Source organism: Meriones unguiculatus, chromosome 1 (genome assembly GCF_030254825.1).
Source record: "Meriones unguiculatus strain TT.TT164.6M chromosome 1, Bangor_MerUng_6.1, whole genome shotgun sequence".
Taxonomy (NCBI): domain Eukaryota; kingdom Metazoa; phylum Chordata; class Mammalia; order Rodentia; family Muridae; genus Meriones; species Meriones unguiculatus.
In genome coordinates, this window is record NC_083349.1 from 159,672,667 (window position 1) to 159,695,820 (window position 23,154).

The window sequence follows — 23,154 nt, forward strand, 5'->3', positions numbered from 1 at the left end:
AGGCACAGGACGTTCCCAGATGGGGCAGACTGGAAGCGAGAAGGCGGCCGCCCCCAACTCCGGGTCCTGGCCACGCCCCGGAGGCGCCGGGCTGCGATTGGCGTGCTGGCTGGGGGCGGGGTCAGGGGTCAGGGCGGGGCCTGCAACGCGCGGCGTCTTGGCCCGCTTGGGTTGGGGTCGCGCTGGCTTCGGACCCGCTTCCCCTCCTGTTGTGGCCATGGAGGACGATCGGAAGGACGGAGTCTATGGTAGGAGTCTCCTCCGGCCCGGAGGTGGCCTGCGCTGACTTGGGAAGGAGGAGATTTTGAGGAAGGGGGACATCCGAGAGCCTTAAAACAAAACACTCGTCGCTGCAGCCAGGACGAGGGCCCTTCTGCCCGCGCCTGGAGGCCTCTGCATCCCGCTCGGGCTCGGCCGGAGCGCCTGGCCCCTGCCCAGGTTATCCCCCGTGTCCCTTCCCGAGTATCCTCAAGCGTACTCCCTCCTGAGCGATGGGCCGGGACTTAACGGCGCATGCTCCTTCCTTGGAGGTCCCGTTATCTGGGAGGAATTGGATGGTGGGCGGGGGAGGGGTAGTTTGGGACAAGGGGCAAGATCAAGGCCCCGACCTCCTCACATGTCCTGTCACCTCAAGACCCCAATGCCTGCCATATATCCGCCGTTTACATCCAGAAGTAGCGACCCCAAGATGGGGAAACTGAGGCAAGGCTGGACGGACCTGTATACTGGGGTTAGGTGCCCAGCGGGTCAGGGAAGGACAGAATCGAGGGTGCCTTCGAGGAGGGGGCAAGCGGGAAGGATGCAGAAACTTTCCCTGCCTAGCGGACTGTTGCAGGTGCCTGTACTTTTAAGGGGTCCCGGAGACCGGGACCCTAACCTCCTAGAGGCCTGGGGGAGGCGTCAGCCACTTGGAGCTAGGGGTGGGGCCAGGATGCGGCTTTCTCAAACCCCATCCGATTTCGAGTTCCCACGAACCGAGGGTTGAACTCTGAGTCTCCTTCCTCATGTCTATTTTGGGTTCCCTGGGCCCAAATCTGTCACAAGCCTTAAGTGGCCAGGCTGAGACTGCAGCCGAGGGGCTCTATCCCCCCTCGTGCTGTCCCACCTCGTGGGACAGGAACTTCCTGGAGACCGCCAGACTTTATAGAGTCTTGGGGAGGGGGCCGGAAATAGTTCAGAAAGAACTAGAAAAGCAAGTAGGCGCTCACTGAGCCTCCCTTCTCGTCCCCTGGGACCGTGCCCTCAAGAAAACGAAATGAATATACAGATGGGCGAGGCTGCGACCCACCCCGCCCAGCTTAAAGGAAACGGTAGGCTTCGCGTGCCAGGGACCTCCCGGGGCACCAAGCTGAAATGGCCAGCACCAAACCACCAGACGATCTCCTGTCTGAAGCTCCCGGCTCTGGGACTGCTGCGCTGTGCAACTCTTGGGTGTGGCTGTGGGTCTCTGGTGTGGAAATCGGTCTGGGAGCCTGAGTGTGCTTGGCTGTCGCACCTGAGGTCTTTGGTCTTCTTGAAGTCTGTTTGGAATAAGAGTGGGAAAGGATATGATTTGCCCAGGCTTGAATTTGGCCAAAAGCAGGGCCTGGTTTTTTTGTGGGGAGGGGTAGAGGGGAGCCGTATTTGTGATTGGATGGAACCCTTCTGGGCTTTGCTAACGGTCAGTGTCAGTAAGCAAGGGGGTTGAGAGAGAGCGAGGCTCGTGTTTAGCAAGAACTGGAGTCCCAATGGTGCGGCTGGTGCTCAGAAAGCATGGGTGTTTGCGTGGGGGTGGGGATGCGACGCAGGGCCTCGAGACACTGGAACTCAAGGCAACGCGCACGCTCAGCAAGCGGCAGGGCCTGGAACCCAAGGCCTCCAAGCATGATCAGCAAGTGGCTGGGCCTAGATCCCATTCTGCTGCTTAGCCACGTCCCCTCCCCAATTTCAGGCCCCCAAGAATTAATGAACCTTTCACAGGCAGAGGTCTGACGGGGAACACAGCAGTCCACCGAGCAGACGGAGGCCTCGACTGTGTGGGGTGGACAAGAGGATGAACTTGTAATTACAGGTTGCTCAGGTTGTAGAGCAACGGGCAGGATGCCTGTGAGGTAGAGCCGAGAGGGTCTATTTTAAGAAATGAGGGTTGGAGTGCAAAGGCCTAGTGAGATGTTTGAGACAAAAGTGTTCCAGGCAGAAGGGACAGCTTAATGTTTTCCTCCACGAGGCTCCGGAGCCTGTTAAGGAGACTCTGCCTGGCTTCTGCAGCCAGAGCCGCCTCGCCGCCTCCAGGGGGACCGCCCAGCTTGACTGCTAGCAAGTGGAATTTTTCTTCTCTCTTTTTTTATATTTCTTGTTGTTTTTTTCTCTCTTTCTTTCTTTCTTTCTTTCTTTCTTTCTTTCTTTCTTTCTTTCTTTCTTCGAGACATGGTTTCTCTGTGTAGCCTTGGCTGTCCTGGACTCACTTTGTAGATCAGGCTGTCCTGGAACTCAGAGATCCAGTTTCCACTGCCTCCCAAGTGCTGGGGTTAAAGGTGTGCACCACCATGTCCCGCCATTTTCTTCTTTTCCTTCTTCCCTCCCTCCCATCCTTCCTTTCCTTCCTTCCTGCCTCTCTCCCTCCCTCCTCTCCTCCCTTAGGGATACTAAGGCTGGAACCTAGGGCCTCAAGCATGCAGATTTGTGAGATAGGTTCTTGTGCTGTAACTCAGACAGCCTTGAACTTGGTCTTCCTGTCACTGTGCCTCAGCCTTCACATATAGCTGGGATTACAGGCCACCGGGCCTTGCTATAGGAAGGCTCTGGTTTTTCCCGCAACTTAGCCCACCTCACCAAAATGAAAGACCTGGGCTGCCTATGCCTCCCGTAGCATTCCTGCAAAATAGTTGAAGCTTTTCGCCACATTCACCGAGCATCTGAATGACTGATCCTCTTGCCTTCACCTTCCATACCCGGGGGTTATAGCTGTGCATCACCATGCCCAGTTAATGCCGTGCTGGAATCCCAGGGTCTCCTGTAGGCTGGCTAAGCACTGAGCTATAGTGCCAGCTTTCTCTTGGGCATAACTGTAAACCCACGGTTAGTAGCCTCCCATTTGTCTCCATGGCCGATGGAATGGCCTCAGAGCATTGTTAGGAAAAGGCTTCAGACAGACCTAGCTTCAGATCAAGGTTCTTACATTTTTGTTTTGTTTTGCCTTTTGAGACAGGGTTTTTTGTTTTGTTTTGTTTTGTTTTTTTGGTGTGTGTGTGTGTATGTGTGTATGTATCCCTGGCTGTCCTGGAACTCAATCCGTAGACCAGGCTGGCCTTGAACTCAGAGATCCCCCTGCTTCTGCCTCCCAAGTGCAAGGATGACAGGCGTGTGCCACCATGCCTAGCTGGACTTGCATTATCAATGATATCTGGGAAGGCCTTGTGTGCTTAGATGACCCCGTGGCTGCTGGCATGAAGGACGTAGCTTTTCCATGAACTGATGGACAGGCAAACCTATGTCAGGAAACAGAATGAGGCAAGATAGGGCAGAACAGGAAGTACCTTTCCCAGTAGATAACATAATTCCGGAAGAACGTAGCAGCTCCTCAGGAAAGGGAAATGGCTCAGGACCTGGCCGGTATCCTTAATGGCACAGCCTTTCTCCCAGCCTAGCCTCGGCATACGAAAGCAGAGAACCCAAAGCGGGGCAACGCACAGCGAAGCTTGGCTAACAGGAGACTGCTTCGCTGGGGACCGTAACTGTTGGCACAGTGTTTGCCAGGCATACATGGCTGGCTCTCCACGCTCCCTCCCCAGCACCTCATAAACCAGATGTGATGGTGCATAATCCTGTCATCTCAGCTCTCAGGAGGTGGAGGCAGAAGACTAGAATTCATCCATGGCTACATATGAGTTTCAGGCCAGCATACATGAGAGCAAGTCTCAAAATAATAATAATAATAATAACAACAACAACAATGTAAGGGCCTTGTCTGCGGCTCAGGAGTTAAGAGTGCTTGCCGCTCTAGCAGAGGACCTGAGTTTGGTTCCCAGCACCCAGATGACACATCACAACCACTTACAACTCCAAGTCTATAGGATTTCACATCCTCCTCCAAGCAACGGTACACATAAGCCCAGGCACACACATCACACACGTACGTGCCCATGTATAGAAATAAGTAAATAAGAGCTATGTGTGGTGGTACACATCTTCAGTTCCAGCATTGGGAGGCAGAAGCAGGCAGATCTCTGAGTTCAAGGCTAGCCTGGTCCACATAGTGAGTTCCAGGACAGCCAGGGCCCAGCAAGTGCTCTTAACTGCTGGGTCGATCAGCCCAGCCCCATCATAGTTTTATAATATCTGTGTGGCACTTAGATCATCACCCGCCACCCCCCTCAGCCTTGCCCACTCCTGTTGACCCCTCCCTCTTCCCAACCAATCCCCCTTTTACTTTCATGTCTTTTTTTTTTTATGTGTGTGTGTGTGTGTGACCCAGAGAGTGGTAGGGATTGCTTACAGAGCGTGGGTGAGGGGCTGTTTATAGGGCTGGCGGCTCCTTACCAGTGCTCACACCACAGAGGAATGTCTCTCCCTCCCCAGCAACAGTTACTACCTGTCAATCCCCAGGGAGGGGCGGGGCCTTGTGAGTCCCTACTATCCATATATATATACATCCATATGTATATATCCATAAATATATGTATATATCCATATATGTGTGTATATGTCCATTGTGAAAATATACACATGCAGGGAAAACACTCAGGCAAACTAAAATGGATAGCTCTAATGAAAAACATTTTAAATGTATACTTTGTAGCTTTGTCCAAGGAGGAGGTCAGCCTTGCTGGGGAGGAGGAACAAAGCAGTTTTGTTACCCTGTGAATTAGCCAAGAGGAAGATGTGGGAGAAGAGACGAGGCGTGTGGGGGAAGCTCTGTGGCAAGACTGTGTGACATTCCTTTGGTCATTCCAGCACCAAACACTTGGGAGACAGAGGGTGGCGGATGTGCCGGGTCTGTCGATTGCACACAGCTTCTGAAAGGAGAGAAAGGGGAAATACTCCTCCAGGAGAGGAAGTGAGGGTGAGGGCTTAAGGGTGGTTGCTTCATTCATTTCCCCCCATTTTCTGAGTTTTGTTTGTTTTTTTTTTTAAATCTGAATTGAAGGGTCTCAGGTAACCCTGGCTGCCCTCAAACTATTTAGCCTGGATTGGCTTTGAACTCCTGCCTGACCCGCTTCCCTTCACTTTCTGAAGGCTGGAGTGACAGGCATGGCCCATCCTGCTCAGGTGATGAGGTGCTGGGGAAAGCCCCAGGTTTCTCGGGACTCTGCATGCAAGGCCAGGGGTCTCATTTCAGAATGAAAAGCCAGGGCTCCACCCATGATACCGTGAGCTTCTATTATATTTATTCATTCATTCATTCACTTTTCTGAGACAGGGTCGCTCTACTTAACCCTGAGTGTCCGGTAATCAATATGTAACTGGGCGGGCCTCGAACTCACTGAGATCCGCCTGCCTCTGCCTCCCAAGTGCTGGGCTTAAAGGCGTGCACTACTATGTCCAGCTTTTAATTACTTTATGAATTATTATTTAATTTAATTGATTAACTTACTTAGCTCAGGCTGGTCTAGAATTCACTCTGCAGCCTCAACTGCTCTCAAATTTATCATCCTCCTGCTTCCATTACTAGAGTGTTGGAATTACAGGCGTCAGCCAACAGGCCCAACTCTCTCCTTCACTTCACTTCATAGGTCCTGCCCCTGGAGTCCTTGTCAGAAGGACAAGATCTCCATTCTCTGGGCCAGACCCAGGCTTCTGGAAAGGCAGGGCCTGTGTAGGTGAGGCTTCGGACAGTGGAGCCCTTGACTTCGCCAGTGTTTGGGAGGTGTGGGGGCTGGGTGCCACTTGATGTCCTGGCAAAAACGTCGTGACAGACTGCCTGTGTTGGTTCCCTTATCTCCCACACCCACTGAGCTTGGGTAGATAAGCCCTCAGGTCCAGGTTGGCAGGACCTCCCTCCACTGTTTCCACCATCCAGCAGCCCCACCTTGCCTTTCCCTGGCTCTTAACACCACGCTGGGAGTTAGCTTTCAGTTTGGCCCAGGGTCACAAGGCTTTATCCAGGGATGATTTTCTTGTAGAAGAAATCAGAGGCAGGGCCTGAGAGTCAGTGAAACCACACGTGTGTGCTGTGTTTTGTTTTTGTTTTCTGTTTTACCATGCTAGGGTTGGAACCCAGGTCCACCACCATGAAAGACAAAGGCTCTTCCTTAGAGACATGCCTTCAGCCCCTCATTAGGGTACTCTAGGTAGGAGATCTATCACTGAGCCCCATACCTTACTGGAGGGTTGTCTTAGTTACAGTTTACCTTTGCTGGGATGAAACACCATGACCAAAAGCAACTTGGGGAGGAAAGGGTTTGTTTGTTTGTTTGTTTGTTTGGCTGATATGTCTTGAGTCACAGTCCATTGGAGAAAGCCAAGGCAGGAACTCAAATCAGGAAGAAACTTGGAGGAAAGAGCTGACACAGAGGCTATGGAGGGATGTTGCCTCCTGGCTTGCTCCGCAGTGGTTTACTCAGCCCGATTTCTTATAAAACCCAGGACCACCAGCCTAGGGGTATCTCCGTCTACAATGGGCTGGGCCCTCCCCCCTCCCCATCAATAACTAAGAAAATGCCTCCCAGTACTCATGAGGCAGAGGCAGACTAGTCTCTGTGAGTTTGAGGCCAGCCTTGTCTCCAGAGCAAGTTCCAATACAGCCAGGGCTACACAAGGAAACCTTATCTCAAAAAAACAAACAGATGCAGCCAGATCTTATGGAGGCTGTATTAGTCAGGATTTTCTAGAGTCTAAAGTAACAGAACTTACAGAATGAATATCTCTCTCTCTCTCTCTCTCATATATATATAAAATATATATTATATATACATATATTATATATATATATATAATATATATAAATGATTTACAGGCTTCAATGGCTGGCTATGAACAGAAAAACCAAGAATCCAGAAATTGCTTGGTCTGTGAGGCTGGATGCCTCAGCTGCTCTGCAGTAGAGGCTGCAGTCCTGAAGTAGGCTCCAATGCCAGTGAAGGAATGGATTTGGTAGCAAGGGAAGGGCAGGCAGGCAAAGAGTAAGAGCTTCCTTTTTCCATGTTAGTTTATAGGCTTCCAGCAGAAGGCAAGGCCCAGGTTAGATCTGAATGAAAGATCTGGATTAGAAGTGAAACTTCCTACTTCAAATTAAGCAAAAATTCCTCACAGGTGTACCCTCCAAGTTTGTTCCAGATGTGGTCAGGCTCACAAGCATCACAGAACAGCCACCACAGGGGTATTTTCTCAGTTGAGGTTCTTTCTTAGATGGCTGTAGCTTGTGTCAAGTTGATATAAAACTAGCTAGCCGGGGAACACTAGGCTAGTGCTCTCCCACCGAGCCACACCCCCAGCCCTCCATGGTGGAGTCTAGGCACTGGGTGCTGAGTCACGCTGGAAGGCTGACCTATTTCGGTGGTGGTGGGGTTAACAAGGAGAAATGGTTTGTTCTGGCTCACAGTTCAAGGTACAGGCACGTGGGTAGGGTAAGGCAGCAGGAGGTTGAGGCAGTGTGTGGCAGCCACTGTGTGGAAAGAGAATGACTATGTTAGGGGTGGCCTTGCACTCTTTCTGTGCTTGAACCTGTCACACTCCCTCCTCCACCTCCTCAGTAGAAAGGATGGCAGGCTTATGTCACCAGACCCAGCTCTATTATAAAGCCCCAGGGCCCAACCCCGAGGCAAATGTTCCTTCTCCTAATCACCTCCCGAAGGCCCCGGGTCTGTATCTGGTCATTGTCTTAATACCTCCCGGTGGGGATTAGAGCTGCAGAGGGCACAGACTGCCTTCTCCCCCACCAGCAGGATCTACCAGAAAAATTGCCGGACTAGAAATTTTTTTTGCTGTCAGCCCAAACCATGTCACTATGTCAGTGACCAGCAGTGGGACTTAAGTGGCTGCAGTTTACCCTTCTGTCAAGCGAGGTTACATTCAAGTTAGCTTTTTCTTTTCTATTTTCATTTTTCCTCACTATCCCCCCACAAACCTGTGTGTGTGTGTGTGTGTGTGTGTGTGTGTGTGTGCGCGCGCGCGCTTTTGCCTACATGAGCCAGCGTGCTTACCAGAGGAGGCCAGAGGTGTTTGATCCCCTGGAGCTAGAGTTACAGGAACTTAGGTCTTCTATAAGAGCTGTTTGAGCTCATAACAGCTGAACCATGTCTCTGGTTCCCTTCTTGGTTTGTAATTTATTGTGACAAGGTGTCCCATAGCTTAGTCAAATTTTGAAGAAAAAATTATTGTGTTAGGCATGGTAGAGCAGGCCTTTAATCCCAGCATTCAAGAGGCAAAGATAGGCAAATCTCTGTAAATATTAGCTAGTCTGTTTATAGATAGTGAGTTCCAGGACAGCCAGGGCTATGAAGAGAGACCACGTGTTAGGACATATTTAAAAATGCCACGCACTCAACAGATCTGGATATGAAGAGATTTATTTGGGGGAAGGAACAGGGAGAGAAGTTAGAGGAAAAGAAAAAGAGCATGGTGGCGGGGAGCAAGAGAGAAAAGTCAGAGTGGAGGACAGGAGCAGAGAAAGAGAGCAGCTGGGAATGGCAGACAAGTTATGTCTGGAGCACCTGGGCCAGGTGATGACATAGGGCACAGGTGGTGATGGAGGACACTGATAGGACCCTAAAGGCCCCTGAGGGCAGGCCAGTTGAATTTCCTACACAACAACATAACATTCCTCCCTTTTTGTTTAATTAAAAAAATGAGGAGCTAGGGAGGGGTGACAAGGTGGGAACGAGGATGTTGGCCTTGCTTCTCACGCAAGGCAAGTTAAAGTACATAAATGTAGGTTCTTGGTCGCTGTGTAAGGGGGTAAGAGAGAAAGAAAAATAAAAGTAAGAGCTGGATTACATGGTGAGGAGGAGGGGGAGTCCCTGCTCTGGAAGGTTCAGGGTAGAGGGTGAGATTTGCCAGCCATGCCCAGCAGCAGGTAGGGACTGAGGAATGCTGGGAGAACTTGGAGCTGTTTGTCCCTGGCTTGAAGCACACCATTCCTGCCTTCTGTTGATAATAAATGAATAAGGGGTAAAGAAATCAATCATCTTTGGGTACTTCATGCTGAAATTGGGGTGGCGATAGGAGGCCAAAAGGCTGAAATGTTGGCCAAGTCCAAGAAAAGGCTGTTTTGATGCTGCCAGGGCCTGTGAGAACCTCTGTGGCTGGGAGGGAAAGTGACAAAGTCTGTAAAGTTAGGCTGGAGCACCTGTGGGTAGCTGTCTATTTTGGTGTTGTCTTGGGTGTGGAAACACCAGCAGGATATGACACATATATGGGCAGAAGACAAAGTTACCTATGTTAGGAAGACAATCCCAATCCCATTTATCTATCTATCTAGATATGTATCTAGTATTCTGCCTGCATGTATGCCTGCAGGCCAGCAGAGGGCACCAGATCACATTATAGATGGTTGTGAACCACCATGTGGTTGCCGAGAATTGAACTCAGGACCTTTGGAAGACCAGCCGGTGCTCTTAACCTCTGAGCCATCTCTCCAGCCAAGAACAAATTCTTTTAGGTGTTCATTTGAAACTTCTGGGACAGTGAGCAGAGATGGAAGGTTTGGAGGAAAGAAGAGATTTGAACATGGGAACCTCCATTTATCCTATCGATGGCAGTGATTTAAAAAGTTTCATTTTGGATCTGTCATGTAAGGAAAATTGAGGCCAAGTTTGGTTACAGAAACCTGTAAGCTTAGAAGCCCTGAATCTGGGCACTCTAAAATTCTCCAGAAGCCAAACCAGTGGCAAACCTGGAGGAACGGATGAATGGACAGGTGGGAGTCAGAGACCTGTCAAGGCACCCCAAGAGCAAGGTTTGACTCAGTAGATTGGTAGAATCTGTTCCAGCGCTGGTCAGAGACCAAGGGCAACATAACACCACCTTAAAAAAAACAAAACAACAGCAACATGATTTCTTTCTTGTGTGTGCACATTTGTGCCTCGAGAGTTTCAAGTGTAAGGCAGAGTGCGTCCTGCAGGACTTCTCCTCAGGGCCACCTCACCAGGCCAAGGTGTGGTGTGAGCATGTGAGAGTAGAGCACCTGCCTACCATTTGGTTTGCTTTGAGGCAGGGTTCTTCTGTAGCCCTGGCTGCCCTGGAGCTTGCTGAGATCAAACGGTGTGCACCACCGTGCCCGGTTCATACCCATGGTATGACAACTTTTCTGGGGAAACGAAACACGCTCGTCTACCCACCGCGCACAGGGAGCCTGCATCAGACCAAAGATACCAAAGACCCAACGTGGTGAGCCCTGAGGTGTACAGGGTCGCTTACAGGAATATGTGGGAGGGCTTCCCGGAGCAGAAATGACTCACAGACAGCTGCTTCAGTAAGGCCTGCCCACCCCAGCATGAGCGACAGCCCAAAGAGCTGGGAACCCGGAGCGAGCGCACTGCGCAGCCTGCAGGCAGCCGGCAGGTCGGATCGCGTCCTTCCCAGGTGCCTCAGTTGGTCTGCACCTCTTCAGGCAGTTCTTGTTGTCTGAGAGTCTTTGCAGTTTTCCCCTCCGGGAGTCTTACACTCTCTGCTTTACTGTTGGCCGGTCAGGGTCGGTGAGTTCTTGAGGCTGCTTGTTGTTGGCCTCCCTGCAGGGCGGAATGTCTTTCACCTCAGAGGAGTCTCTGTAGAGGAGACTGCTACACACAACAGAACTTCACGGTGGTCGTGGTGGTCCCATCCCCGACACACCCCTACACAAACAGGGTTTCCCTGTGTAGCCCTGGCTGACCTACTCTGTAGACCAGGCTGGCTTCAAATTCATAGAGCTCCGTCTGCCTCTGCCCCTGGGTGCTGGGATCAAAGCCTCACATCACTGTGCGAGCCCAGCGCCCAGCCTAGTGCCTCGCTTCTTAAATGGAGTCTTGGAATTGAAACTTGTGTCCCCATGCTTGCATTCCAAGTGTTCTGCCCAGTTAGCTGTAGCCTCAGGCAGCCTCTGCTTCCCCAGGGGGAGATGAGGAGCTTGTATTTATTCAGCCCGAGGACTGGAGAAGGGCTTCATGCCACCTTGGCAGGTGCTTTAGCCACTTCCCTCTGCCCACTCTCACACTCAGCTTTCTGTTTGTGTTATCTGGTTTTGTGGTTGCAAAGACCCAGCCCTTCTCCATCCTGCAGGGGTTGGATCAGCCTCCGCGATCAGAAACTTTTCCAGCTTCCCCTCCCTTCTCATCTCCAGGCAGCTCAGCTTAATGAGAGCTACTGGAACCCATCAGATTGTGACAGGAATGTTCTCATTTTTCCTAAGAGGCCTCAGTGCCAGTCTGGAGCCAAGCCCATTTTGGTGCCCTCTCTACATTTAAATAAAATTACACTTATCTGTTATGCGTGTGGGGGCCTGCAGGCGGGTGTGCTCACATCATGGCCTGCACACAGAGGTCAGAGGCTGGAGGCTAACTTGGAGGAGTCAGCCCTTTCCCTTGCTGTATGGGGCCTGGAGATGGAGCTCAGCTCATTGGCCTGGGCAGCAAGAACCTCTGTCTGCCAGGCCATTTCTCCCCACCTCTGTATTCTAAATTCTGTCTGAAGGTTAATCCAAGTTCCATTTTTCTGTAACAGATAGAGCTGGCAGCTGCCAGACGGCAGAGACTTTCTCTTCCCTAAACAGGTCTATGCTCAGTCACCCTCAGTGACCCCCCACTTGCCCATCAAACCTAAATTAGGGGTGGATCCTTCAGGAGACCTGGCAGGGATGGGCTTCCCCCTGTAAAGCCGTGGAAAGGCTTCATCCCAGTGACTGTGGTCTCGTGGCTGTTCCCCTCCGTCAGGCATCCCAGTTGAAACATCTAATACTCCCTTATCTGGCCTCCCACTTGCCCTACCAGACTTCCTATCAGAGACATGGTTTCCTGAAGTTCCTTCATGCTTCTAATAGTTTTCTGTATTGAAATGATTAATTCTTGTGGAATTTGTGTGCCTCTGAGGCAGGCAAGGTTAAATTTATTTTCTTCCACTTAGATATCAGGCATACTGACTTAAAGAGTTTTGCTTTATCTGTGGACTGAAAACTGTAGCTGAGGCTCACCCTCTGTTTAATATGTAATAGAGGCTGGCCCTCAGTTTACTATGTAGCTGAGGCAAGCCATGAACTCTAGAGCTTCCTTGGGCACCTTCTTTTTTTTTGACACAAGGTTTTGAGACAGGGTTTCTCTGTGTGTAGCCCTGGCTGTCCTGGACTTGCTTTGTAGACCAGGCTGGCCTCAAACTCACAGAGTTTGCCTGCCTCTCCTCCCAGAGTCTCAGGCTCCTTCTTAATGCTGGGTCACAAGTGTGTGACATTGGGCCAGCAGCTTTAAATTCTTGGTTTGGTTTTGTCTCCCTAATGGGCTTAAAACTTACTATGTAAATTAGGTTGGCCTGGAACTCACAGATGTCCACTGAGATTAACACTGTGTGCCACAGTGGCCTGCTCAAGGTTTTAACATGTTTAAAAAATGCCCTTAATTCCAGCAGTCAGGAGGAAAGGCAGCTAGATATCTGAGTTTGAGGCCAGCCTGGCCTATAAAGCTTCCAGGACAGCCAAGGCTACACAGAGAAACCCTGTGTCTTAAAACCTCTCCTCCAAATAAACAAATATGTAAAACGTTTTTAAAAATATTTTTGTTTACTTTCATGTGTATGCGTGAGTACCTGGCTGTATACATGTTCACCATGTCCCTGCTTGGTGCCCTTAGAGGGAGGGAGAGGGTGTCCCATCTCCTGGAACTGGAGTTGCAGGCGAACTGTCCTGTGGATTTAGCTGGGAACTGAACTCCTCTGAACAGCGAGCGCTCTTAAACACTGTGCCATCTCTCCAGCCCCAAGTATTTAATTTTTTTTTCAGCCAGGGTTTAGCTATGTAACCCAGGGTGGCCTCAAGGCAGTCCCCTGCCTCATCCTCTTAGGTGATGGGGTAGCAGTTGTAGGCCACCAAGCGTAGCCTCTAGGAGAAAGGTTGTTGGGGATCGAACCTAAGGCTTTACAGAAATCAGTCTACTAAGTGCTGTATCTCAAACAAAGGAACTGGGTACAGAACAAGCCTCCTTCTCTCCACTTGAGCCCAGCACAGAGGGAGCAGCCACCACCCTACTAGGTCAGGTTGAGAGACAGAGGTTTGCCTCTGACCTCGATAAGGATGAGGTGACACTGCGGCTTCCATGAAGAGTGGCAGGGGTCGGGGTGAGCCCATGTGAGGGAGCCAAGTCAGGACTGTCTTGGCTTGAGGGTGTGACGGTAGGGGCAAATCTTTGTTTGACTGTCCTCGAGACACTGTCCAGCTGGGAACAGAAGCAGTTTGTTGCCTCTGACTAATCTACTCCGTCCACAGCTAAATCTAGGTGAGGTGTGACCAGCCAGCGTGAGGGCTGCTGGGGGCTTCCAGAAACACAGGGTTTCTTTGGGAGTTCTTGGCTTGGAGTTTTTAGCCCCACCTGTTTGCCAAAGCCTGTGGCTTAGGGGTCACCCAAGGCTTCCTTGCAGTGAGCCGGAGGAGGGGAGGTGTCTGGGGACAGATGATGAGAGAGCAGAGCCCAGCTGGGTGTGCTAGACTCTGAGGTAGCAGCTGCAGGTAGTAAGATTAATGCGAAGGTGCTCAGCTAGAACTCAATGCTTTGCACGTGTTAGGCAATAAGCCACACCCCCAGCCCTCACTGTGGGATTCTAGGCAGGGGCTGAACCAGTCACCCCACCCCCACCCGTCTTTCATTAGGGAATTCCAGGTAGGGCCCTACCTCCGAGCCATGCCCCAGTGTGGTTTGGAGGTTGGTTTGAGTGTGTGTAGGAGTGATGAGGGGGTATAGACAGCGACTCTCACCATGCACACTGAACGTCCTCATACACTTACCATAGAGTACACATCACAGCTACCGTCTGCCTTGCTTCTGCAGTGTGCCTCCCGGCCGAGTAAATGCCCTTATGGAAGTGTACAACATACATAAACTGGTGTGTGTACACACCTCCTTGCCAACCGTATAAAGCTACCCCCACTGTACGTGCCATCCTGACCCTCGCTGTTGACCCCTGCATTGACTGTCAGTTTGCAGCCTTCAGCCCTAGTGCCAGCCGCTTACCCCTGGCTCCTGTGGTGATCTCTAGGCCAGGATTGGTATTACCTGCTGCTATTGTTCTCAGACCAAATCACTCTGTATCCCAGACTGGTCTTGAACTTGATCTCACATCTGCTGTAGCCACATCTTTCTTGTTTTGACAAGACTGGAGAGGCTGACCTCTTAGGGTACCTTATAAATATGTGCAAATGGCCCCACCCACCCTTTCACATACATACACATACTAGTAAACTATATATATATAACTATATAAATAAGTAAATAGTCAGCCAGGCATGATGGCATGAGCGTTTCATCCCAGCACTTTGGAGGCCGAAACAGGTGTATCCTTGAGAGGTAGAGGCCACATAGTGAGACCCTGAATCAAAATAAATCAGTCAATAAATAAGAGGGCTTGAGAAATGGCTCAGTGGTTAAGAGCGCTGGCTGCTCTTGAAAAGGACCCGGCTTGGGTTTCCAGGGAACCTGATGCCTCTTCTGACTGATCTGATCCCAGCGCTGGGGAGGTGGAGGCGCAAGGATGAGTAGTTAAACTCGGTTATACTCGGCTGAACCGTGAGTTGTATGCCAGCCTAAGCATGGGAGACTTTCTCAAACAAACGACTGGCCAGTCGACCGCCATTTTTATCCATATATTTGAGTTTTAGCCCAAATGTTTCCTTTTTGGTGGCTGCCAGTTTTCTCTTCCCGCTGTGCCTCAGTTTCCGTCTTGCGGGGTGGAGTGGTCGGGGTGACATTTTAGGGTCGAGAAGCGCCCTCGGATGCATTACTTCGTGGGTGGGTGGGTGGAGGATGAGACCAGGGTCCCGAGGAGCCATCTCAGGCTCCCGGGTGGGGGCTGGGTGGAGTGGGGGCAGGGAGGGCTAAATCTGGCCGCCGGTGAGTGGCAGGAGCAGCTGCGGCCCCACCCGGCCCTGCCCCCTGGCCGGCCCCTCCCCTTGGTTCTCTGGCTGGGGCCTGTCTGACCGGTTTGGGCCGTCCCGCCAGCCACTCTGCCTGAGCAGCTGCGGCTGGGTCCGGGAGGGCGCGGGGCCGTCAGGCGCCTTCCGGGCTGCCCCGTCGGAATGGGGAAGGATTCGCGGGATTACTACGGGAAGCACGGTACGCGGGCTCTCCTTGCGCTCCTCGGGGACAGCAGCGGGCACCTTGGACTGTCAGGGAAGGTTGCAAAAGGGATGCAGGAGGAACTGCCCTGAAATAGCAATTGCCTTTTGCCCCATGCTAGCTCCCATCACCCCAGTGGTTCCTACAGCTGACTCAGAAACCATTCCTCTGTCCTCTACCGAGGACCGGGTCCGCACACTTCTCTAGGACACCTGTACCTCTCCACAGCGGACTTGGCGTTCTTTGCTCTGGTCCCTGTAAGCCCTTCCAGGCATTCTCCCTGGGTGACAGCAGGTTGATGAATCAGCTGCTCACCCCCACGGACAGTGGTCCCTGCTGTGGTCTCTGATGACCTCGGAGCTCGGTTGTAGTCCCCTGTAAGTGAGCTGCAGATAGAACTCCGCGCTCCTTGTGGCTGAGGGGATCCGGGGTCTCCAGTTTCTTCGGCTGTGTCATTTTCTCACCCATCCTACCTAATCCTGTTGACTTTCAGGGACGCCTCAGAAATACGACCCCACCTTCAAGGGACCCATTTACAACAGGTAGGAGCACTCCCTTCCTGGGGCAGAGGGGAAAGCAGGGGGACGGTCTTGCACGAAGCAGGATAGACCATTGCACTCTGATTCGAAAGCTAGTTTCCTTGAGGTCCTAGACTCCTCCCAGTGGAGTCTGAATGGAACTGAGCCTCATGCGCTAGGCATCCATTGTGCATGTGTACATGGATTTTTTTTTTAAAAACTTACGTGTGCATGCCTGCATGTACGGGTGTGGTGTGCATTTGTCACTGTGCATGTGTTAGAGGACAACTTGCATGAGTTGGTTTTCTCATGTGTTCCAAGGATCCACAGCAGTTCGCCCCTGTCTCCTGAGCCATCATCCTAGCTCCTTTCCCTCCCGTGCTTCAGTAGCCAGCAAGGGTTCTACCACTGTGTGACATTTCTACCCTCATTTTTTGTTTGTTTCTTTGTTTGGTTAGTTTTGTGGGGTTTGTTTTGTTTTGTATTTTCAAAACAGGCTTTCTCTGTGTAGCTTTGGTTTTCCTGAACTCATTTTGTAGACCAGGCTGGGCTCTGACTCATAGCAATCACCTGCCTCTGCCTCCCTGAGTGCTGGGATTAAAGGCACGTGCCTTTAAAATTAAGCTTTAGACTTAATTTTATGTGTCTGACTATTCTGGCTGCCTGTGTTTATGTGTGCCACATGGAGGTCGAGAGGGGGTATCGGAGCCTCTAGAACTTTTTGGATATTTTGCCCACATTTATGTCTGTGGTCTGTGTGCCTGCCTGGCTGGTATCAAGGAGGTTGGAATGGGGGTTGGATCCCCTTGGACTGGAGTTACAGAAGGTTGTGAGTCTCCAGGTAGATGCTGGGAATCAAACCTAGTGCTCTTATTTTGTGTGTTTGTGTGGGTGTGTTATATTTGTTTTTTGTTTTTCAAGACAGAGTTTTTCTGTGTAGCCCGAGCCATTCTGGAACTCTCTCTAGACCAGTCTGCTCTCAAACTCAGAGATCCACCCACCTCTGCTTCCTGTGGCTGGGATTAAACCTAGTTATTGGGATTAAACCTAATAACTAGTCAGGGATGGCCTTAACTCTTAACTACTGACCCATCTCTCCAGCTCCTAGTTACTATTTGTAAAATAATAATAATAATAAAGTTGAAGGTCTGCCTGAGTGACTTTCAGAGATCCTGTCTCAAAATCGTAGGTAGATTTTGCTTTATTTTATGTGTGTGTTTGCCTGCATGTATGTATGTATGTACATCACATGCATGGACGCCCACAGAGGTCGGAAAAGGGCTTCAGATCCCCTGGAACTGGAGTGTAGGTACTGAGAATTGAACCTCCTCCTTTGGAAGAGCAGTAAGTGCTATCTGTTTGTTTGTTTGTTTTGATTTTCTGAGACAGGGCACCTCTCCATGGTTCTGACTGTCCTGGAATTCTCTCTGTAGACCAGGCCGGCTTTGGCCTCCGAAATCCACCTGCCTCTGCCTCCTGAGTGCTGGAACTAAGGTCGTGCACCACCACTGCCACTGTAAGCCTCCTGGAACGAATGCTTTCTACTGCTGAAGCACCTCAGATTTCTAATTTTTTTTTATTAATTTCTCTATTCTTTTTTCATGTCTGAGTGATCTGTCTGCATGCACACCTTTGTCAGATCCCTGATTGTCATGAAGCACCATGTGGATGCTGGGAATTGAACTCTCAGGTGGTCTGGAAGAGCAGCCAATGCTTTTAACTGCTGAGCCGTCTCTCCAGCCCCAGTTTTTTGTTCTTCTAAAGCCAGGACTGGAGACAGTTGATAGAGTACCTACCTAGTAGGCAGGAAGCCCTGTCTTTAGCCCCAGCCCTGAGGAACTCACCAGGGATGATGAGGCAACCCAAGAGAATGGAGGCAGGAGGATCAGGACTTCACAGTGAACTTGGCTACATAGCAAGCTTGGGGGGGAGTCTTGAGTGTGTGGGACCTGTTTTAAATAAATAAAGAGCAAAGGGACAGTAAGGTGGCTCAGTAAGCAAGTAAAGGACCATTGCCAGCAAGCCCGATGACCTGCATTCAATTCCTGGAGCCTGCACGATGGGGAGAGAAAACGGACCCCTCAAAGGCACGTGCATACGTTCACGATACACAAGAGGAATTTGTTCTTAAGTGCGGTGGATTGAGAAGCGTGGCAGTCGGCAACTGGAGAGATGGCTCAGCGATTGAGAGCGCTTGTCTGCTCATGGGGACAGGAGTTTGGCTCTCAGCTCCCACTTAGAGAGCCACATGCCTCACAGATGCCTGTAGCTCTGGTGTCCTCTTCTAGATCCTGCCTATTCACAGAAAATCGACATGCACATAAGGCCAGAGAGATGGCTCAGTGGTTAAGAGTATTTGCTGCAATTCTAGAGGACCAGGATTTGTTCCCAGCAGCCATCTAGTGGCTCACAACCACTTCTAACACCAGTTTCTGGCCTTTGCACGAGGCACACGTGTGATGCAGAAACATGTGCAAGCAAAAAAGATAAAAAATAAAAAGCAAAAAAAGATAAAAGCCAGGCAATGGTGCAAGCCTTTAATCCCAGCTCTTGGAAGGCAGGGGCAGGAGGATCTCTGAGTTCGAGGTCAGCCTGGTCTACAGAGTGAGTCCCAGGACAGCCAAGAGGACACAGAGAAACCCAGCCTCAAAAAACAAAACAAACAAAATAAAGGTGTATAGGGTCACGTGCACTGATGCTTCTCTGCTCCCCAGGGGCTGCACAGATGTCATTTGCTGTGTGTTCCTCTTCCTGGCCATCGTAGGCTACGTGGCCGTGGGCATCATAGGTAAATGCTGGAAGGGAGAGGGCCCTCGAGGAAGGGGCTGACACAGCCTCTCGGGTCAGGGTGCACTGTGGGTGAGGAGTGGCAGAGCTGATATATCTCTGGTTCTCTCCACAGCCTGGACCCATGGAGACCCCCGGAAGGTGATCTACCCCACGGATAGCCGGGGCGAGTTCTGTGGGCAGAAGGGAACAAAAAATGCGTGAGTTTATTCATTTGCGTTCGTGTACTTAAGCGGCCACACCCAGGTGGAGGTCAGAGAATCTGTTTTCTCCCATCAGTGTGATTCTCAGGCATTGGAGCTCAGGTCGGCAGGCCTGGTGGCAAGGGCCCTAACCCTTTGAGCCATCTCTGGGCCCAGTAGGTAAGAAGTCTCCACCAACTCTTTTCCCCCTCCTCCCACCCCAGGGACAAACCGTTCTTGTTTTACTTCAACATCGCGATGTGTGTTAGCCCCCTGGTCCTGCTGGAATTTCAGTGTCCCACTCCTCAGGTAAGCGTTCCACCCCTTCCCCTTGACGCTTCCCACAGCTCTCTCGTGAGCATCAGGTGGGGCCTCTGTCCCCGATGGGGTGTCAGTGCCCTGATCTGCACCTCCTTCCTTCCACCTCCCCAGATCTGCGTGCAGCAGTGCCCAGACCGCTTCCTCACCTTCCTGAATGCGCACAGCTCCCGAGAGCCTCGTGACTTTGAGTATTACAAGCAGTTCTGCATGCCCGGCTTCCGGAGCGGAAAAGTGAGCAGGAAGACCCCTTTGGTACCCAGATAGGGGACACAGGAGGGTGTCCTCAGGGATTCCCTTCTGACCATTCTGTCTGCAGAGTGTGGCTGAGGTGCTTCGAGATGGGGAGTGTCCAGCGGTTATCATCCCCAGCAAACCTTGTGAGTCCCGGGGACCCCACAAGGGCCGGGCGCAGAGTGGGGGATCTGCAAGGACTCAGCCTGACAGGTGTCTTCTGGTCCCTCAGTCGCCCGGCGGTGCTTCCCTGCCATCCATGCCAGCAAAGGGGTCATCATGGTGGGCAATGAGACAACCTACGAGGATGGACACGGCACCAGGAAGAACATCACAGACCTAGTGGAGGGCGCCAAGTGAGAAGGCAGCCCTCTCGTGTATGGCGCCTGTCTTGCCTGGGGTGGGACTGGAGCTGGGCTTCTCTGGGTATGACTTGAGTCTCTTCTGCCCCTAGGAATGCCAACAGGGTTCTAGAGGCCCGACAGCTCGCCATGCGGATTTTTGAAGATTTCACTGTATCTTGGTACTGGATTGTCATGTGAGTCGGGAGGAGATTGTCCCCTAGCTACCACATCTGTGAGCCTAAGAATAGTGTCACTCATGCCCCCGTCTTATCCCCCAGAGGTTTGGTCATTGCCATGGTGCTGAGTCTCCTGTTCATCATCTTGCTGCGATACCTGGCAGGCATTATGGTCTGGGTGATGATTGTCATGGTGATCCTGGTACTTGGCTATGGTACGTCTCCCCCTCCCCCTCCTCTCTCCTGCCTAAGGTCTGCAAAATGCCAATGCCTGTTGTCCTGGTGACAGCTTCTCAGAAACGTCCTCCTCAGCCTTCAGATGCTCTTCACTGTTAAACTGACACATTTGTGAAGAGGGTCACGCTGCTGTTGTCGGCACACTGAGGCAGCCAGAGCCCATGGAGCAGGGATGGGTGAACCGGCCAGGGCTAAGCGTATAAGTCAGGCACTTGCCTGTGGCCCTCCAGTGAGGTGCTGTGGCACCGTGGTAGACCCCTTCCCCGTGGGGGGCCCCGGCTCTGGCTCAGTGTCACCGTGCTAGCACATGCAAGGCCCTGAGGTCCATTCCTTCTGCTGCAAAAACAGAAAAGAGAAACCCTATCTCTGGGCTTTGAGAGCCAGGGCGGGTTTGGTATTTTAATCAGCAATCAAAGACGTTCTGAAGACGCCTGCTTACTCCAGTGAGTAGGATTCTGTACCGTGGTGCCCGAGGTTCCTCGTTCAAATCCCAGCTTTACTGCTTCCTAGCTCTGTCCTGGGGCACATGACTAAGCCTCCCAGTGCATAATTACTTCCACCTCATGGGAATAATTGACAGCGTTTCCTAGCTGGAGTCTTAATGAGAAGGTAGTAATGTAGTAATGTGAGGATAATATCAAGAGGAGGCCTGAGCAGGGCAGAGGCCTGCCTTGCCCACTAGTGGCTCCTGTTCTCATTAAGTTTTCTTCTGTGGATTCTTTCTTTCTTTCTTTCTTTCTTTCTTTCTTTCTTTCTTTCTTTCTTTCTTTTGGGGGGGGGGGACAGGGTTTCTCTGTATAGCCCTACCCAACCTGAACTCTCTCTGTAGACCAGGCTGTCCTTGAACTCAGAGTTCTACCTGCTTCTGCCATCTGAGTGCTAGGATTAAATGTGTAAGGTACCACCACTCAGCTCTTCTTTGTTGTTTTTTGTTTTGTTTTGTTTTTTATTTTGGAGACAGGGTTTCTCCGTATGGTCTTGGCTGTCCTGGACTTGCTTTGTAGACAGGCTGGCCTTGAACTCACAGAGGTCCACCCTGCAGAGTGCTGGGATTACAGGAGTGTGCCATTACAGCTGTCCTTCTTTTGTATTTTTATATTATGTTCATTTAGTATGTGTGTCTGTGTGCATGCACATGTGTGTGAACACGTGTGTGTGTATGGAGGTCAGAGGACAAATATCAACAGTGGACAGTGGTTTCTTTCCTTTTTTTTTTTTTTTTTTTTTTTGCTTTTTTAAGACAGGGTTTCTCTGTATAGCCTAGGCTGTTCTGGACCAGGCTGGCCTCGAACTCACAGAGATCCACCTGCCTTTGCCTCCCTGAGGCTGGGATTACAGGCGCATGCTGCTGCGCCTGGCTAGTTTCTCTCCTCTTACTATATGGGTACCAGGGATTGAACTCAGGTCATCAGGCTTGGCAGCAGGTGCCTTTATCCACTGAGCCGTTGGTGGCCCTTATTCTGATTTTCTTCCTTTTAAACTTCCTGAAAGGGTAAATGCTTGGAACCTTAATCTGAGGATCCAGATACTAAAATCTCAGCGTTAGCATGGTGGTCAACACACCTGTCATCCTCAGTCAAGGGAGATGGAGTCAGGAGGATCATAGATTTGAATACAGATCCTGCCACATAGTAAGGCCTTGTCTCAAAAAAGAAAAAGAAAAGAAGCTGGTCATGTTAATCCTGGTTTGAGCTCTTGTTGGCAATTTAGGTGACTTGACTGTTTTGGTTTTGGTTTTCAGACAAGGTCTCCGTGTGTAGTCCTGGCTTGCCTGGAACTGGCTACGTAGAGATCTGCCTTTTTCTGCCTCCCCAAGGACTGGCATTAAAGGGGTGTGCCACCATACCTGGCTGGCTGCAGGCTGTCAGCAGGCAGGAGGCATCCTAATAGCCATTCATTCTCTCGGCCGTTTCTCAAGCAAGAGCCCAGTCTCTACAGCAAGTTCTAGGCCAGCCAGGGCCACATAATATAGCGCCCTGCCTCAAAGACCAAACGAAAAACTGCCATCTGGCTTGTGGCTCTACAGGCATATTTCACTGCTACATGGAGTACTCTAGGCTGAGGGGAGAGGCAGGCGCTGACATCTCCCTGGTGGACCTTGGCTTCCAGACAGACTTCCGAGTGTATCTGCACTTGCGGCAGACCTGGATGGCTTTCAGTGAGTTGGGGCACTGCCCCCCCTCCCCCGCCCCATGCTTGTATTATGAGAAACCCTGGAGGAATTGAGGTAGGACTTCCAAACAGCTTCCTCTCAGCTCTTCCGGCACTCACTGAACTGTGTGTTATTTTATGTTTAAATCGATTTTATTTCTCATTACTTTTAACTTTTGAAAATTCTTTATTGTATTTCCTTGTTGAGCGGAGGCATCTTTGCCAAAGCCCTCCTGTGCGGAGGTCAGGAGGTCAGAGGAAGCTTCCGCTAATCAGTTCTCTGCTTGCACCTGTGGGTCCTGGGACTTGAACTAAGCTCCTCAGGGCTGGCTGCAGTTGTCTTTAGCTGATGAGCCAACCTCATGGCTGCTGCCTGCCGTTCTCCACAGTGATCATTTTAAGCATCCTGGAAGCCGTCATCATCCTGTTACTCATCTTTCTTCGCAAAAGGATATTGATCGCCATAGCCCTCATCAAAGAAGCCAGCAGGTGGAGCTTGGAGGGCCAGGGATGTGCCTGGGGTCTTAGCCTGGGGCATTTGGCCCTGATTTCTGTCTCTGTCTCTCCCCAGGGCTGTGGGACATGTCATGTGCTCTCTGCTCTACCCGCTGGTGACTTTCTTCCTCCTGTGTCTCTGCATCGCCTACTGGTGCACCACCGCTGTGTATCCACTGCTCAGTAGTCTGTCATCTCCAGTGACAAACGTTCCTAAAATGCCCAGCGGCTCAGGGTGGGGCTGTACCCCGGTGGGTTTGGCGGCCTTTCCCAAGAGCTGCCTGCCCTCCTTCCCATGGCTCTCTCCACTTTAAAAACTTCTATTACATTTGTATATTTTGAGTAAAGGGACAACAGTACTCAGAGGTCAAAGGATAACTTGCAGCAGTCTGTCCTCTCCCTCCGTGAGCAGGTCCTGGGTATCCAATTCAAGTCATTAGGCTTGGTGGCAAGCACTTTATCGGATGAACGAGCCATCTCCCTGGCCCATTTTTGCCACTTTCCGG

General features: G+C 51.1%; 1 protein-coding gene across 5 annotated transcripts in view; it reads left to right on the forward strand.

Annotated features, from left to right (window-relative positions):
• The first annotated feature begins 105 nt into the window (after positions 1-105).
• The window catches only part of Slc44a2 (solute carrier family 44 member 2), a 31,756-nt gene continuing 8,707 nt past the window's right edge, over positions 106-23,154 (forward strand). Inside the window, exons 1-13 of one of the 5 annotated variants that reach the window (XM_060370267.1) lie at positions 106-248; positions 15,700-15,748; positions 18,439-18,512; positions 18,627-18,711; positions 18,918-19,002; positions 19,126-19,245; positions 19,331-19,391; positions 19,478-19,601; positions 19,700-19,783; positions 19,868-19,980; positions 22,029-22,160; positions 22,543-22,642; positions 22,725-22,817. In XM_060370267.1, coding sequence (XP_060226250.1) covers positions 218-248; positions 15,700-15,748; positions 18,439-18,512; positions 18,627-18,711; positions 18,918-19,002; positions 19,126-19,245; positions 19,331-19,391; positions 19,478-19,601; positions 19,700-19,783; positions 19,868-19,980; positions 22,029-22,160; positions 22,543-22,642; positions 22,725-22,817 — 1,151 coding nt within the window. In that variant the 5' untranslated portion in view covers positions 106-217. Of the gene's footprint in view, positions 249-1,046; positions 1,311-15,081; positions 15,204-15,699; positions 15,749-18,438; positions 18,513-18,626; positions 18,712-18,917; positions 19,003-19,125; positions 19,246-19,330; positions 19,392-19,477; positions 19,602-19,699; positions 19,784-19,867; positions 19,981-22,028; positions 22,161-22,542; positions 22,643-22,724; positions 22,818-23,154 lie in introns of those variants that run through there. The other 4 variants (XM_060370268.1, XM_060370277.1, XM_060370281.1 and 1 more) reach the window with 4 other exon arrangements.